The sequence below is a fragment of the Lacerta agilis genome, chromosome 6 (genome assembly GCF_009819535.1).
Source record: "Lacerta agilis isolate rLacAgi1 chromosome 6, rLacAgi1.pri, whole genome shotgun sequence".
NCBI lineage: Eukaryota > Metazoa > Chordata > Lepidosauria > Squamata > Lacertidae > Lacerta > Lacerta agilis.
The window spans coordinates 90,326,291-90,342,049 of NC_046317.1; the positions used below are offsets into that span (position 1 = coordinate 90,326,291).

At 46.6% G+C, this 15,759-nt stretch overlaps 2 protein-coding genes across 2 annotated transcripts in view; one reads left to right on the plus strand and one right to left on the minus strand.

The window, feature by feature from the left end:
* HELZ2 (helicase with zinc finger 2) overlaps positions 1-2,776 on the plus strand; it is a 36,337-nt gene extending 33,561 nt beyond the window's left edge. Inside the window, exons 17-19 of the mRNA XM_033153806.1 lie at positions 939-1,095; positions 1,845-2,012; positions 2,214-2,776. Of these exons, the coding sequence (XP_033009697.1) occupies positions 939-1,095; positions 1,845-2,012; positions 2,214-2,338 (450 nt within the window). The 3' untranslated portion in view covers positions 2,339-2,776. The remainder of the gene's footprint in view (positions 1-938; positions 1,096-1,844; positions 2,013-2,213) is intronic.
* A 6,983-nt stretch (positions 2,777-9,759) lies between these two features.
* On the minus strand, positions 9,760-15,246 carry FNDC11 (fibronectin type III domain containing 11). Its single transcript, XM_033153807.1, has 2 exons — positions 15,122-15,246; positions 9,760-10,779 (listed from the first exon to the last, which is right to left on the minus strand). Exons 1-2 carry the CDS (start codon positions 15,133-15,135, stop codon positions 9,828-9,830), a joined length of 966 nt encoding a protein of 321 aa, XP_033009698.1. The 5' UTR covers positions 15,136-15,246; the 3' UTR covers positions 9,760-9,827.
* Positions 15,247-15,759: the final 513 nt, after the last annotated feature.

Below are 15,759 nucleotides of genomic sequence, written 5' to 3' on the forward strand. Positions count from 1 at the left end.
GGAAGGCGGCAGTTACAAGTTACCTGCCTCTGCAGCCACACCAGGTGCTGTGATTCTCCAGCGGTTTGACTTCACCCCCGGATGCCAACATCTATCCACCATCCAGCAGTTATTAATACAGCGGTACCTCGGTTTACGAACATAATCCATTCTGGAAGTCCGTTCTTAAACTGAAACCATTCCTAAACCGAGGCACGCTTTCCCTAATGAGGCCTCCCGCCGCCGGTGCCTTTCCACCATTTGGATTCCGTTCTTAGACCAAGGTAAAGTTCGCAAACCGGGACACTACTTCTGGTTTTGCGCAGTTCTTAAACCCAATCGTTTGTAAACGGGACTGTTCTTAAACCGAGGTACCGCTGTTATTATTGGCTGTATTTATACAGGTCGTCTAGTAACATGCTATTTCTGTGACTCACAAGAAATAAGACATGAAAGTAGAAGAACCAAAGAAGTATATACCAGCACAAACCCTTTTCAGCCTGCAAAGAAAAAGTTGCAGAAAAAGCTAGTTACACACCAGATGTTAAGAACCCAGATTTTTAAGATCACAGTTTTTTCTTTGTGTGATTTGATTTTTGTGGTCTCCGCTGTTACAGTTTTGACTCATTTTTATCTTCATAAAGTTCCCTGTACACCACTTAAGAGAGTATTGGAATTAGCCAGTATATAAGCTGTCAAAATAAATGAATAAAAATAAATTGAGCTTCGGGATAGCTTTGCAGGGGCAACCAGATGTTGATGGACTTGCATTGCCCATCAACATTGGTCAGCAGTCAGGGATGATGGGAGTTGTAGTCCCAACAACATCTGGAGAGCCAGCCCTAAATTGGAGACTCAGGTAGGTTTCCATCTGCCCGGTGCATCTTGGGGTTCTGTTTCTGAGTCACGCTACTGTGGGTGAAATAAACAAAGATGGTTGTCTTTCCGCTGCCTTTCAGGTGAGGATAGCAAAGCAGCTGACACTCGACAGGACCACCAAACCTGCCCAGATTGCCATCCTGACTCCTTACAATGCCCAGGTGGTCGAAATCAAGAAACTTCTTTCCGAGGCAGGGCTGCGAGATGTCACTGTTTGCACCATCATGAAAAGCCAAGGTAAGTCGCGCCCGTGTGACACGGGGCGCTGCGTTTTAGCCAGCACGACCTGCCTGGCGTTGATGTTCTTCATGCAGTGCATAGTTAACAGGATGCTGGGCTAGAAGGGCATGACCCAGTAGGCTCTTATGTTCTTATGACCTGACGGGTAGCCACCCTGCACTGGGAAAAACATCCTGTGTCTGCACACAAGCGTTTATAATTACCCCTATGGCTAATCTTCCCTGCTCTTCCCACTCCCAACTGCTAGCTGTGTAAGCGGTGCAAAGGAACGAAGTTTGTAACTTCCGTTTGCTGCAGCAAGGAACTGCTCTTGATAAGGTTAAGTGCACCGCACTCGGGGCTATCTTTTTCTGATAGTGCATGGAAAAGGGAAGAGCTGGGGGGGGGGGTCGTCATGCTCGCCCGAGGACGGGTCATACGCCGTGGCAAGCAGAACTGTGGATGAAAAGTCACTGGCCCAGAGTCACCCACCCCACACTAGTGAGTTAGGGGTATTCAGTATGCCTCTGAATTCAGTACTCAGGGGTATCCTGTTCTCCTCTGAATACCAAGTGAATCGCATGTGAGGAGGATGCTGTTGCACTCATGCGCTCCCCATAATGTGCACCTCCTTGGCCACTGTGAGACCAGGATGCTGGGCTAGAAGACACTTTGGTCTGAACCTTGGGAGGGCTTTTCTTCTCGTGTTCCTGCAAGGCTCCTGGGTGGAGCAGGGCTTAACCTTGTTTGCAATTTCTGGCCTCCAGGAAGCGAATGGAAGTACGTCCTTGTGTCCACCGTTCGGTCTTGCGCCCGTTCCGAGGTTGACCGGAAGCCTACCAAAAGCTGGCAGAAGAAGCACTTGGGTTTCGTGACCGACCCGAACCAGATCAACGTCTGCATCACTCGGGCGCAGGAAGGGCTCTGCATTATAGGTAGGTGACCTGTAAAGGTACATGGCTTAAGGGAAACAGTGAGAGGTGGGCAAATTCGTTGCTGTGGAGCCTCTTTCTTTCTTGAAAAGATGCCTTCTCAAGAGGAGGAAGCTGCGAGGAGAGGGATGGACTGCTTTTCATTGTTGCTTAACTCTTCTCTCTTGCCCCAACCCCTCCTCCCTTCCCCCGCTTTGCTTACAGGTAACCGTTACCTCCTGGAGAGCAACCCTTTGTGGCATAGACTCCTCGAACACTACAGGAGCCGCTGGTGCTTCACTGCTGCCACCGAGATCCAGGTCATGAAGGTGCAGGCAATTCGCCGATGAGAACCAACGGCGGTCAGGGGAGAACCCCTCTGCGTTTTTAAGGCACCTGTTTCACAGGCGCCTTTTTAATGGACACGATAATTGCTGGGCGGAGGCAGAATCAGTGGCCTGTCTAGCTCATGGGAACGGCTACTTAGATGCTACTGTGTAAAGAACATGGCTATGTGATAATATGCAAGGCGCTGCCGTTTGAGCCATTCAGCCGGGAAGAAAGCACAACGAACGACCTCCAACCTTATTTTGGTGATTGCACTAGATTGTGGCCAGCACAGCACCACGTGGCTCAGGCAGCACGAGTTTGTGATGTGCCTGGGTGGACCTGACTCTTGCCATGCTGCCTTCTCGTAAATTAAGGGTCATGGAGGCTGCATGGGGTGGTGCTGTCTTGGAAGCTGGACTTCTCTGGATGGCACCAACCACTTGCAACACTGTGCCATTTTCTTTTCTGAATGCATTCCTTTTGATTTTGTGTATATGTGTAGAGAATCTTTTAGAATTGGGGGGGGGGGAAGGGGCAAAATGTTGGTTGGCTCTGTGGACACGCCACCTGTCCAGCTTGGGAAGTGCATCTTAGCTTTCTGCTTGGGGTCCAAATGGATGCTGTAGAAAACCAAAAGGAGATCCAAAACGGGATGTTCAGGATCCTGCTGCTTGCCAAAGGAAACTGCACCAGCCCAGCTGCGATTGCCGCACCGATTCCTTGCTCAAAACGAGCAGACCAGCTTAGTGCATTTGGGGACGAGAGACACCGCAACGTACAGAGGACCAAGCCCAGGTTAAGTTCTTGTGGTTTTTTTTAAATAATGAAGCCATCACAGCCATTATACCCAAATCACTTACACAAGGTGGCCTCTCTCCTGGGGAGCTTTTTTGTAAATATTTTTAAAGCGTATATTTTAAATTTTACTTGAAAAGTGTTTCCTCCTGGCAAGAATATAATGTATATTTTTTGTAGCTTGCTTTTTAAAAGTTGCACCTACTGTAGAACCGCAAACCCTGTGCTTTTCGATCCACCAGCAATTCTGGACATGCAGTGCAAGTCTCCAGAAAATAACCCCGCATGCCAAGAATGACCAGGTGTTGCAAAGTAGCTTTTTCTCCACACACACACACACACACACACACACACACACACACACACCGCCCATGATCTCTGTATGGGCCATAATGATGTCGTTTCCAATCCAGTGCCTGGTCATGCTAGGATAACTGAATGTACCTGCCCAACTTTGCTGGGTACCGTCTCCCAATATCGCATGGCTTTGAGAACCTAGTTCAGCAGATCCGTGTGCATTGCACTGTTTCCACACGGGTTGTGTGAACTGCACCAGAGGAGAGGAGAGAAGGCTTATTTTTTTATCATTCCATTAAGTGCCTACCTTAAAAGAGAAAGTCTGCATGAGGCTTGATGCACAGGGACCTTGATGCTCAAACTGAGTTGCCAGTCAGCATTTGATGGACTTAGCTGTTCTGGCCTGGCCTCATCCAGCTCTGCAAAGCCCATGGAGATGAATAGAGCCGTGTTTGTAGTAAGATTCTGAAGATAGACTACTTTTTCTTCAACAATGAGGGTTGTGGGCACTGTTTTTCTGTTCCGGCACCTCTCCACTTTTGGTGATGTATATATGAATGAATGAATTTATTTTTACGGTCACAGACCAACTTACTAATGTATATATGGGGCTGCTTTTTAACAGCAGGTGGGATGGGATGAGGGTCTTAAATTCTGCAAGCAGCAAACCTAATTCTTGTGCAAACCTTTGGAATTCCCTTTCCCTTAGCATGAGGGTTTCTCCCCCCCCCCGAAATGTTTACTTATTGCCAGGAGTCTTAATAGCAATAAAAAGGGGGGGGAGGCTCTTTGCCCCTTAGTTCTACCTCGATTGTTTTAAATGTGAATGTTTGAACTTTGTTAGTGCAAATGCAGCTTCGTGAATCGCTCTACTCTGGAACGGGAAGGAAGTTTTGGACAGGAGTGCTGATCTTGTAAGAACAGCAGCGGATGCATAAAGAAAGAGCAAGTCAGTACACAGACATCATCGTATCCTGCTACTCACTCGCCCCTTTCTTTGTGCAACGGCGATGGAAGCTTTTAAGCCAGCCTTCGAAATTAAATCTGCCAGCCCATTTTCACTAGCCTTCATGCTTACTACATGGGTAATAAGTGGCATAAAGAGAAAACAAGCGCCACATTTTATTAAATAGAAAAATGAAGCTTCCATTGCAGGCTACCCGGAGGGCGATCCTTACTCACCACAGGTGATAATAATAATAATAATAATAATAATAATAATAATAATAATAATAATAATAATTTATACCCCGCCCATCTGGCCGGGTCTCCCCAGCCACTCTGGGTGGCCTGCAACAAATACCAAAATACAATACAAAGTCACAGTTTAAAAACTTCCCTAAACAGGGCTGCCTTTAGGTATTTTCTGAATGTCAGGTAGTTGTTTATTCCCTTGACTTCTGATGGGAGGGCGTTCCACAGGGCGGGCGCCACTACCGAGAAGGCCCTCTGCCTGGTTCCCTGTAGTTTTGCTTCTCGCAAACTAGGCGTTTCATTTTGAACTCGCCCACCTCTGTGCCCTGACTTGGTATCTTCCCTGCCCGCATCCTGTCTCCCTTCCGCAATCTTGTCCTTTCCAGATGTTTTGGCCCCAAACGTGGAGTTCTTGGGAAGGCAGTAAGATCGGTTGCTATAAGCCACAGGGAGGGAGAGGGCTCTTGTGCTGGAATCTTGCTTGCACAGGCACCTGGTTGGTCACTGTGAGAACAGGATGCTGGGCCAGATGGGCCACTGACCCGATCTAGCAGGGCTGTTCTTATGGGAGACACCAGGTTGCGGGAGGCTGCTCTCTGTTCTTTCTGCCCATTCTAGCTGCTCTGCTCCTGGTCAACTGTTCCTTTCTTCCACTTCCAACTTTGTGCCTTATACAGTAGTTGCTGCACACCTGGCAGAAATCTATAACCTGCACTGTTGCTCCTTCCCAAACCACAATTGCCTCGTTTTTCCCTCACCCTTCTGCTAGGTTAGCAAGCTGTTGACTCCTGCTTTACCCTATCTGACTGGTATCTTTATCCAGAGGGCACAAGCTAGGTTATAGCAAGGAAATATAAGGTAAAATCCTTGTTTCCCTGTAGCATTGACCCTCGGGTACCCATTCCTGCTGGAAGTTTGTAATTGGGACCTTTTACAGTTCTACGTGGTTGTGTCTGACGAGTGTTGGAGAGGCACCGCTAGGCACAAACCCCTGGGCTCTTCTACTGCACATACTTGCTGAAATGAATGGGGTTTATGTAAGTGGACCCATGCACAAGTCTGCATTGCAGCGGGTTGGACTAGATGACCCTCAGGGGTCCCTTCCAACTCCACAATTCTGTGATACCAAGTCTGATTCATTTCAGTGGAACTCGCAAAGGAGAACTTCCTCCTGTAGTCTATTGTGAGGAGAAAACGCTGCAGTAATTGGCTGCGTCCTAGCCTCAGCGAGTAATTCACTTGCTTTTCGTCAGTAGAACTTTATCTTCAAATAGCTGCAACGTATGTGCTTCAAGAAAATGTTCAACACTGAGTATTTTAAAAAGTATTTAGAGGTTTGTGCCGTGTATCGTCCCAATGCATTTCTACTTAAGACAATCAGTATAAAGGCAGAGGCAATTTAAAAATGAAACAACAAAAAAAAACTTTTAGTGCAATAAATGTTGTTTAAACACAAATGAAGCACACAGTCCAGCCCTGCCCCACAAATGAACTGAGGGGGGCCTGGCTCTTGCACAGCCTCCATGCATTTCATGAGTTTCCAGCTGGACTGCGCATGAAATCTTGTTTTTCTGTGAAAAGGACTAAAAGACAGATGAGCCGTAACCACAGAATCAGGATTGTAAGCGTTGGAAGAGACCCAAAGGGTCATCTAGTCCAACACCCTGAAATACTAAGTTAAATCCTGCTTTTATACATACACTGCTATCTTGTTGGTTTTGATTTTATCTGTTGGATTCCATTTTTAGGATACACTGTATTTTTTTTTTTTTAAAAACTGGATTTGCATGTACAATTTCTTAAGCACCCTTTTTGAGGGCATGAAATTAAGTTTTAATAGATTTTAAGCTTTAATATTTATAAATTATGGCTCCTTGTACTATTTTTTTGTTTCAATTTACAGGCTGATTAAAATATTTCTGTGATGTTTATATGAACCATAACATTTTCAGTGATGCTGATTGTATTATGCGAAATAAAACTTTTTCTGAATTCTGATCGGGGTGATGAATTATTTGGTGGGTGGGTGTTTCAGAGAAGGAGTCCTTCCCAGCAAACTCCGGAGAGGCGAGAGATTGAACCTGAGACCTTCCATGTACAAAGGGAGGGCTGCGGTCTCTCTACCTCTGAGCTATGGCCCCTTCACTTGAGGGGTCACATTTTTTTAAAAATGCTCCAAACTAAATAAACCCCCACAAGGTGAAAGCTAATGGTTGCCCCCAACTCTTGTAGTTGGAAAAGGTTCAGAAAAAAGCCACGAAAATAATCAAAGGGGTGGAGGGGAAATTGCAGCTTTGGGGGAAAATTTTTAGTTTAGAGAAAAGGAAAGTAAGAGAGAACACGACAGAAGTATGGAGCAGAGAAAGTAAAACAAGAATTCGTTGGTATCCAATGATACTGAACGTTGGAAGAATCAGGATAAAAGAATACTTCTTTACATAGTTCATAGTTAAAACTGTGAAACTCTGCTCCAAGCTACGGAGTTTATGCCCTTAGCATACACAGGCTTATTTAATTGTTAATCGACAGACAAGAGCCCCACAATACAATAGATATTTATGATTGGATTTTGGGAGTTCTTGTACATGTTAAGAACATGAGGAGCCTGCTGGATCTGGCCAGTGGCCAATCTAGTCCAGCATCCTGTTCTCACAGTGACCAACCAGATGCCCGAGGGAAGCCTGCAAGCTGGGCGTGCACTTTGCCCACTTGTGATTCAGAGGCATAGTGGGTGGAGGGAGGGCGTAGCCATCCTGGCTAGTAGCCTTTGGTAGCAATGCCCTCCTTGGATGTTTGCAAAAAGCAGCTGGACTGGGGCATGTGGACTGGGACTATGGCCCTGGGGAACATGAGAATCCCTCCCGCCATATCCCTTGTCTCCCAAACTGCTGTTGGCCCAGTTAGGGGAAATTTACACATACAATTATGAGCATCTTCAGCGGCAAAATGATGCTGGGTGAAAGGGCTGATCTCCCTCTCCTCTAGTCCTATCCTACAGTTGGAAGGGACCCCCCCCAAGGTTCATCTAGTCCAGCCCCCTGCAATGCAGGAATCCCAGCTAAAGCATCCATAACAGACAGCCATCCAACCTCTGCTTAAAAACCTCCAGTGAAGGAGAAGAGTCCACCACCTCCTGAGGGAGTCCATTCCACTGTGAAACAACAACTACTTATTCATTTCCCTTCCCATGAAACATCGCCAAGTGGTTTGATAGCAAAGTCATGAACAACAGAAACATGGTGTGGGTTTTGTGGGGGTGTCAAACAGCTCTTACTGTCAGAAAGTTCTTCCTGATGGTTTAGTTGGAACTGACTGAATTACTTAACCCCTGTAGCCCACTGGATGCTTTTGGGGAATGGAGATCTGTATTAAGAATTTGGCTTTCAGTATTTAGAACTACTGACCTACCTGTTCTTCAGGTGCTCTGGAGTAGTAACAACAACAATAGTGATTTGTAGGAAGCCGGTGAAAGAGAGAGGTGTTTCAAGTTAAACTTTGCTCTTTTCCTGAAGTCTGGAGCCTAGAGGGGCTCAGAATTAAAACAAATGGCTGACACTCCACAGTGGGTGGAAGGACCCAACAGTCATAGAACTGTAGTTGTAAGGGACCCTAAGGATCATCAGTCCAACCCCGTGAAGCAGGAATATGCAGCTGTCCCACACGGAAAGCAAACCTGTATCTTTGGCGATATCGGCACCACGCTCTAACCAACTGAGCTGTCCAGGCTCCAAATTATACTTGCATATAAAGCTGGTGCGAATTTTGGAGGAGACACAATAGAAGACAGAATAAACAGAACAGCGTGTTTAAATATGGCTCACAGGGGGAACACAAGCCATAATCTGTTTCCTGGACCACAAGTAAAAGGCAGATGTTGCTGCAATCACCAGACCATAAGCAATGTCGGCTGGTGTGATGAGCTGGACTCCAGTAACATCAGAGGGTCCACAGCTCTCCCATCCCTGCATTAGAGCATGTCAGGAGTATGTTCCCCATGCCTGGGAGAAAAGGGCAGTGGTCCTGAGGCAAGCCAAGCTATCAGTTTGAGTTCTAGCATCTCTGAGAAAGACTGGGTCGCTAGTTTAAAGGAGGCTTGCAGTGGCCCAAGATGAGTCTTGCTGGTTTAGATCAGAGGTCCCCACCAAGTCCGTTTTCTCACTATGGCAAACTAAATTATTGATTTGTTTGGATTTTTATTCGGCCCTTCTGCCCAAAGGAGCCCAAGGTGACACCAAACAAAATATTTTTTAAATAAATTGAAAACAATCAAATACCCTCATGGCTTAAAAATGTCATGGTTGCCAAGAACTGAGATGTCTGTGGAAAGTCCTGAAATGGGTCGTGAAAACAACAAGCCTCCTCATCTGTTGTTTCAGTGGCTTTTTGCCTCTGAGCATCAAACTAACCACTAACAGCCATCTTAAAGACCACTGCTGTATCTTGGGGGCAGTGGTTGGTTCACAGAACAAAAGACAGTGGCTTTTGCTGAGTTCCATTTACTCCAGGTGAGACCAAGAGCATCTCTTTATGCTGCATGTCTTCATGTGGCCCACAAGTGAAACCCACCAGGGCTACTACAAACTCTTTCCCCCCAACCTAATTTATAGGACCCTAACTTGAAAGCCCTTTGGATAGCATTTCCTTGGCCAACCATCCAACTGGAGAAGACAAAACCAGGTCTTCCCTGCTATCTAAAAAAAAAAAGTGAACTGGTACAATTTCAGGAAGTCCGGAAGGAAATGTTAGAAATGCACCGTGAAGCTTGTTTTTGCCAATTACATCTTTGCCAGTTGCTAATAGAAATGAGGATAATATCTGGACCTTCACTGAAAGTAAAATTTTGAAAGTTTTGGGGAAATGTCAGAAGTTCATTTCATTTCTCTCTGTCCCCCTTAAAACCTTAAGAATTACCAGTTAGCACCATGAGATTACCAAAAATTACCTTCATAGGTACACTGTTACTGACTCCTTTCTTGCCTGTGGGTGGCTGGGTGTTTGGATGTGGGTCTGATGCCTTAAAGGGGGTAAATCTGGACTGGGTGATATTCTCCTCCACTGCTGTGGGAACCTCAGTGGTCTACAGACTACTGTTTTGGCAGCTAAAGGCCTGCCAAGTTTCCACCCAAGACCAGAAAAAAGTTTGTGGTTTGATGCAAAACCTTTAAAAATAAGTTTTTAATTTGACTTATTTTACATTCCTTGTGAATTGCTACGATGGGAAAGTCAGGGTTCAGACATAGCAGTCTCCATTTCTTCCTCAAGGTACGGTTTTGTCTTAAGCAGGATGGAATCGTGCCACTGTTCATAGACAAGTGTGTAAGTCTCTGCCCTTTTGACAGTGAACCTGTACAAACGGTCGGGCAACAGGTTGTGGATTTCGCACGTGTGTGACGTGACCGGCATTATTCCGCAGTGGACTCGCTCTTGGGGCGTTCTGGGCTCCAGCAGCTTAAAGCTGAGTTCGTACTGTTCGAGCTGCGGCTGCTGGCTGGTAACGAACCACTTGAGACTCACCCAGTCCTCGTGAGCCACCGACTCCCTCCGGTCAAACATCACGGGCATCTTTGTGCTCAGGACAAGCCTGATGTGAGGGATCTTGGTAATCCCGACGTCCGATACCAGGCGGTGCTTGACGTACAGCCTCCCAGGTACCAGCATAGCAAGGAAATAATCCATCTGCTCAGAGAGACTCGACAGCCTTGGTTTGACAGCATCCCATCTGGAGAGGAAAGTCATCATGTCGTAGGTCTCCAGGAAGTGGACCAGCTCCTCCCGACCTCTCTCCAGCTCTTCCAACAGGTCAGACAGGAGCAGCAGCTGGATTTTGGTTTGGATGGTCCCCACTTTCTTCATCCTCTGGAACCTCCAGGGGTCTATCAGTTGGAACATGGTGGTGGGGAGCATCAGGTGGTTCTGATCTCCCAGGGCCAAGTGCTTAGGCAGGATTTCAATGTAGTAGGAGCACTTTTTCAGGAGCTCAATCCTCTTGTGGTGGCGCTTGAGCAGGTGGAGGCTCAGGTCTGAGTGCAGGAACTCCAGCACGACATTCTTCCTCTCCATGTACATCCTCCAGGCTTCATTCTCCTGCTCCTCTTCACTATACACCACCGTCTGGAGGTTGGCCCCATACTTGTTCAAATAGACATCAATAGTTCCAATGTTCATCATGCCTGGGCTGGGACACAAGAACAAAACAGGCACACAAAGAAAGAGCAAGTCAGTTGAAAGACTGTCATTGCGGTGGCTTCTGGACCCCTCTTACTCTTGTTAATTTTGGTTCTCAGAGGCTTGCAGCCAAAAGTTTGTCCAGTTCATAGCTGTCAACCTTTTCCCCCATTTCTGTGGGAAATTCCCTTATTATAGCATTGGGAAACAGCAGGGAGGGTTGACAGCTATGTATGTAGCAGTGGGGAACAGCAGGGAGGGTTGATAGCTCTGGTCCAGTTATAAATGTGATAAGGGTCTTCCTCTGTTCTGAAGCCCCTGGACCCTTTGCCATTCCTCTCCTGGTTTCTCCCCGCCTCTTAAACTCCTCCCACTGACCCTGTTATTCATCTGGATCACTCCCTATGGGAACCCTACCTTCCCAGACCCCTTTGAGTCCCCTGGCTGGCTGCTGTTCTCTCCTCCTCCTTCCCGAGGCTCTTGCTTAGTCTATATGCCTAAGGCAGGGATAGGCAGCCTGTGGCTGTCCACAGGTTGTCGGACTGCCGTTCCCATAATCTCTGACTACTGAGCCATGCTGGCTGTGGCTGATGGGAGTCGGGAGTCAAACATGGAAAGCCACACATGCTTTTTTCTAGGATCTGAGCAGTTCTGCCAATGTGTACTTCCAGTCCACTAGCCAAACATGCTTAGGAAAAGTTACAGGTAGGTAGCCGTGTTGGTCTGCCAGTCAAAACAAAATAATAATAATAAAAAAATCCTTCCAGTAGCACCTTGGAGACCAACTAAGTTTGTTCTTGGTATGAGCTTCCGTGTGCATGCACACTTCTTCAGATACACTGAAATAGAAGTCACCAGACCCTTATATATAGTGAAAGAGTGAGGAGGGGTATTACTCAGATTAGGAAAGGAGCTGGATAGCCCATAGACACGAATCAGCCTTTAGGTAACAGAGAATCTGCACCAATGGGAGCTAGAGGCTTTCTGGCTATGTAGCTCTCCAGTGACGAGCAGGCAACTAAACTAATTCCTCCTGGAGGCTACCTTACCACCATCAGACAATCCCTTAGTGCATTTACAGTGAATGTGTGGAAAGCAGGAGGAGGAAAGACAAGACGTAACATCCCTTCAAGGCTACAATAATGTCTGCTGCTCATCCTGGAACAAGGTATTTCCCACTCTGCTTTATTTAAGAGGTACGGCTAAGCAAGCAGAGGTTACGCTTATGACATCTCCTCTTGATATTATTTCATTTTTGGTGGTGGTGGTGGTGGGGGCAATCCACTTACGTTGGCCTTTCTGAGTGCCTGTCAGGGAGTGCAATATCAAGGCAAACACACAGGCGCTTGGGAGTGGGCATATGTCAGTGTGACCAAAAGCCTGAAAATGGTGGATGGACTTGTGTTTTTTGTTGTACAGCAGAACTCTCAGAAAATCTGGTGTGTGCATAAGGAGAGGGAGCCCTGCCATGAGACATCCCTGAACGGCTGCAAGATGTTTCTGATGTACCTTCTTGTGACAGCATGTTTTCTTCTCTTGGCAGCGCTAGGGGCACATACTCTTGAGCATTTAGCTCAGTTGAAACACAGGCACTAGTAGTTTCCTGCAAGCCTGACAGATGTCATGACCCTGAATGACACATTCTGCAGGTTTTCCAGTAAAATGAGCATATCATGCAAAGAGGCACCATGTCCTTGAAACTAGAGGTGTTCTGTGGCAGCCTGTGAAAAGCGCTCTCTGTTAAAGGCTAAACTGTGGGAATAAATTAGGTTAGGTTATTCAGATTATTTTATGCAATGCTGCATGTGGAGTTTTCTTCTGCATTAACTTATAAAGATTATGGTTATTTCATGTATTTGAATTGCTATTGTTCATTTGGTATGTTGTAAGCCACTTTGAGCACAATTGTGCAGGAAAGTGGCATACAAATAAACAAGATGATGAAGTCTGGGTATGTAGAGAAAAGCTAGCCTACGGAGATCAACAAGGATCATCTGCATGGTCGCTCTGTGACTTTCTTTCAGGCATTCTCAATTCTCAGTATTTTCAGCTTTTTACTCATCTCCGCAGCCATGATCTCTAGAGACATACTGTTATTCCCTTTAAAAAAAAAGCAAAGGTGGGATTTTTTTGTAAGATGGCATGTGCAATGACTACCACCATTCAGTAAAACTCGAATGGTTCATAGCTCAGCTCCTTAGCTAAGGATCCCAAAACCTACTTAAAACATCATCTAGCTTAAGAGATAAAGTAAGGCTAAATGTGCCCAATGCTAGCTATAAAGCACTAATAAAGAGCTGCAAAAGCCAAGGGGACATACAGTAGGCAGCTTGAGGGTCCCCTAAAATAACTTTAATTTCAATGCTGTATTTGACTTTGGCTATATTGAGAGCCTTTAAATTCATAGGAACATAGAAAGCTGACTTAGCCATGAATCCTCCTGTTCCTTGGACTTCTATGAACCCCTTCTTCTCATCCCCCAGGATGTCCCATGTTCTCATTCCTCAACCTTCATGGGGGCAGGGGGTGGAGGCCAATTAAAGACGCTCACAAACTCTTCAGCTTGCGATCTATTGCAACAACCAGACTGGAACCCGCTGGTTTATCAATGGTCATTAAACCATTTAAAGTTAAACCATTTAAAGAGAGCACATAGGGTGAGCCAGCAGTCATTTTTTTTTTTTTACCCCTGTGCATCAAAATCACAGTCATAGGGGGAGAAAGTACTGTAGTGTGTAAAATCACAACTGGGCAGCTGGTTTCCTGGCAGCCAATCCTTGGGAAAAATTACACCCAAGGTATACTTGCTGCTGCTGTCTGGTACACACCTTGTTCACATGGCACATTTCCCCATTAAGAATGGATGCAAGGTGTTTGTATGAGTACAGCGGGCAAAATGACTGTGTGAACCACCTCCTAGGACCTGAGCCCCCCTCCTTTTCCCCATATATTGATGTGCGGTATTGTTAGTGTGGCAGCACGGACACTTTGGAACTCCCTGCCTATTGATAATAGGCAGCCGCCTTCAATATATATTTTTGGCACGGGCTGAAGGCCTTCTCATTTAGAGAAGCCTGCCCAGGTGTAATGTATGATTTAGTTACAATTCCTGCAATGTTGTACTAAAGGACCCTGGGGTTCCCTTCCAGCTCTACCACTCCATGCATGAGTTTTAATTTGTTTTAATCCGTGCCAGTTGTGGCTTTAACCTTTAGGTACGTTTTAAATTATGGTTGCAATTTTTGTGTGTGTGGTTTTTTTTTTAAAAAAAGCTTCCTCTTTCTTTGCAAACCGCTGTCAGGTCCCATTCCACCCCACCCCACCCCACCCCACCCCACCCCACCCCCGGCTAAAACCAAGCGGCATATCAATTTATGAAATTAAATGAACGAAACACTGCAGCCTAGGGGCTCATCCTGCTTTCTGTAGCCCCGCTGTGCTTTGGAGTCAGTGGGTACCTCACTTTGCACCCCCTGAACCCCTCGATGGATTTGGGTGAAGGTGGCAAGAGATATTCTCCCTCACCTGACTCCTTCCTACCTGTGAGACAGGTGAGTTCCTTTCTGCAAAAGGCGACCTTACTTCCACTTCTGACACCCACAGCCATGTTTAGGGAAGCTTTTAATATTTGATGAATTATTGTATTTTAATATTTTGCTGTAAGCCGCCTAGAGTGGCTGGGGAAACCCAGCCAGATGGGTGGGGTATAAATAATAATAATAGTAATAGTAATAATAATAATAATAATAATAATAATAATAATAATAATATCTGAGGGGGGACACCTGCAAAGGCTCCCACCCACCCCCATAAAGCAGGGTTCCCCAAACCTGGGTAGCCATAAATAGTAAAATGATAATAAAAATGATAATAATAAAATCCTATGCTGGGAATCCGGGTGTCTATACTGGAGCTATTACCTTGAGTTTTAATAGGTTATAAGGTTTTATTGGTAGCCATATTTGTTGTATTTTTGTTGGTGTTTGTCTTTTAGATGCTATGGCCAGTCGGCTACGCAAATAAAGTTTGAATTTGAATTTCCATAAAAAACAAACAAACCTGGGTAGCTAGTTGTTTTTTTGGGACTACAATTCCCATCGTCCCTGGCCACTGGTCCTGCTAGCTAGGGATGATGGGAGTTGTAGTCCAAAACAAAAGCTGGAGACCCAAGTTTGGGAAGCCGCGGAGCAAACACCCCCCATGGCCAATGCCCCAGGGATGAGGGTGGTGGTGGGGAGGCGCCCCTTTCCCCTCTCTTCCACCTATGCAGCCCCCATCGCTTTCGCTCCCCCCCCGGGGTCCCGAGGCTTCTCCCCCTCCCCTTCTCCTCCCCCCCCCGCCGGGAGCCTTACCTGTGGCTTAGCATGGTTGCTCCCGGGACAGCCGCTCACCCGACACCCCCCATCTGCCGGGCCCGAGGCCGGAGCCAGGCTCGGGGCTGCGCGCAGGCCTCGCCCGTCGCCATGGCAACCCATTGTTCCGCGCGGCCGCGTTCTGGACCCCGCAGGCATCGCGAGGCCGCGCCATGGAGGGAGGGCCGCACTTGAACCCGGGGCCGGCGGGGACGGGGAGAGGGGAGGCTTCAGAGGGGGCGACATGAGGAAGGGGCCCGTCCGTCTGTATCGTTGCAGGTCGCTTGACTTGCGACTCACTGGAAAACTCAGTTGTTGTTATTATTATTATTATGCAGGTCGCTTGACTTGCGACTCACTGGAAAGCTCTGCTGCTGTTGTTGTTGTTATGCAGGTCGCTTGACTCGCGACACTGGAAAACTCAGTTGTTTTTATTATTAATAAAAATAAAATTGTCCAGTAGCCCCTTATAGACCAACTATGTTTGTTCTGGTATAAGCTTTCGTGGGCATGCACACTTCTTCAGATACACTGAAGCAGCATGGGGCTCAGTGTGGTGCTTTCCATGATCTGACGCAGTCCAGTAGCACCTTATAGACCAGGGGTGGCCAACTTCCAAGAGACTGTGATCTACTCAC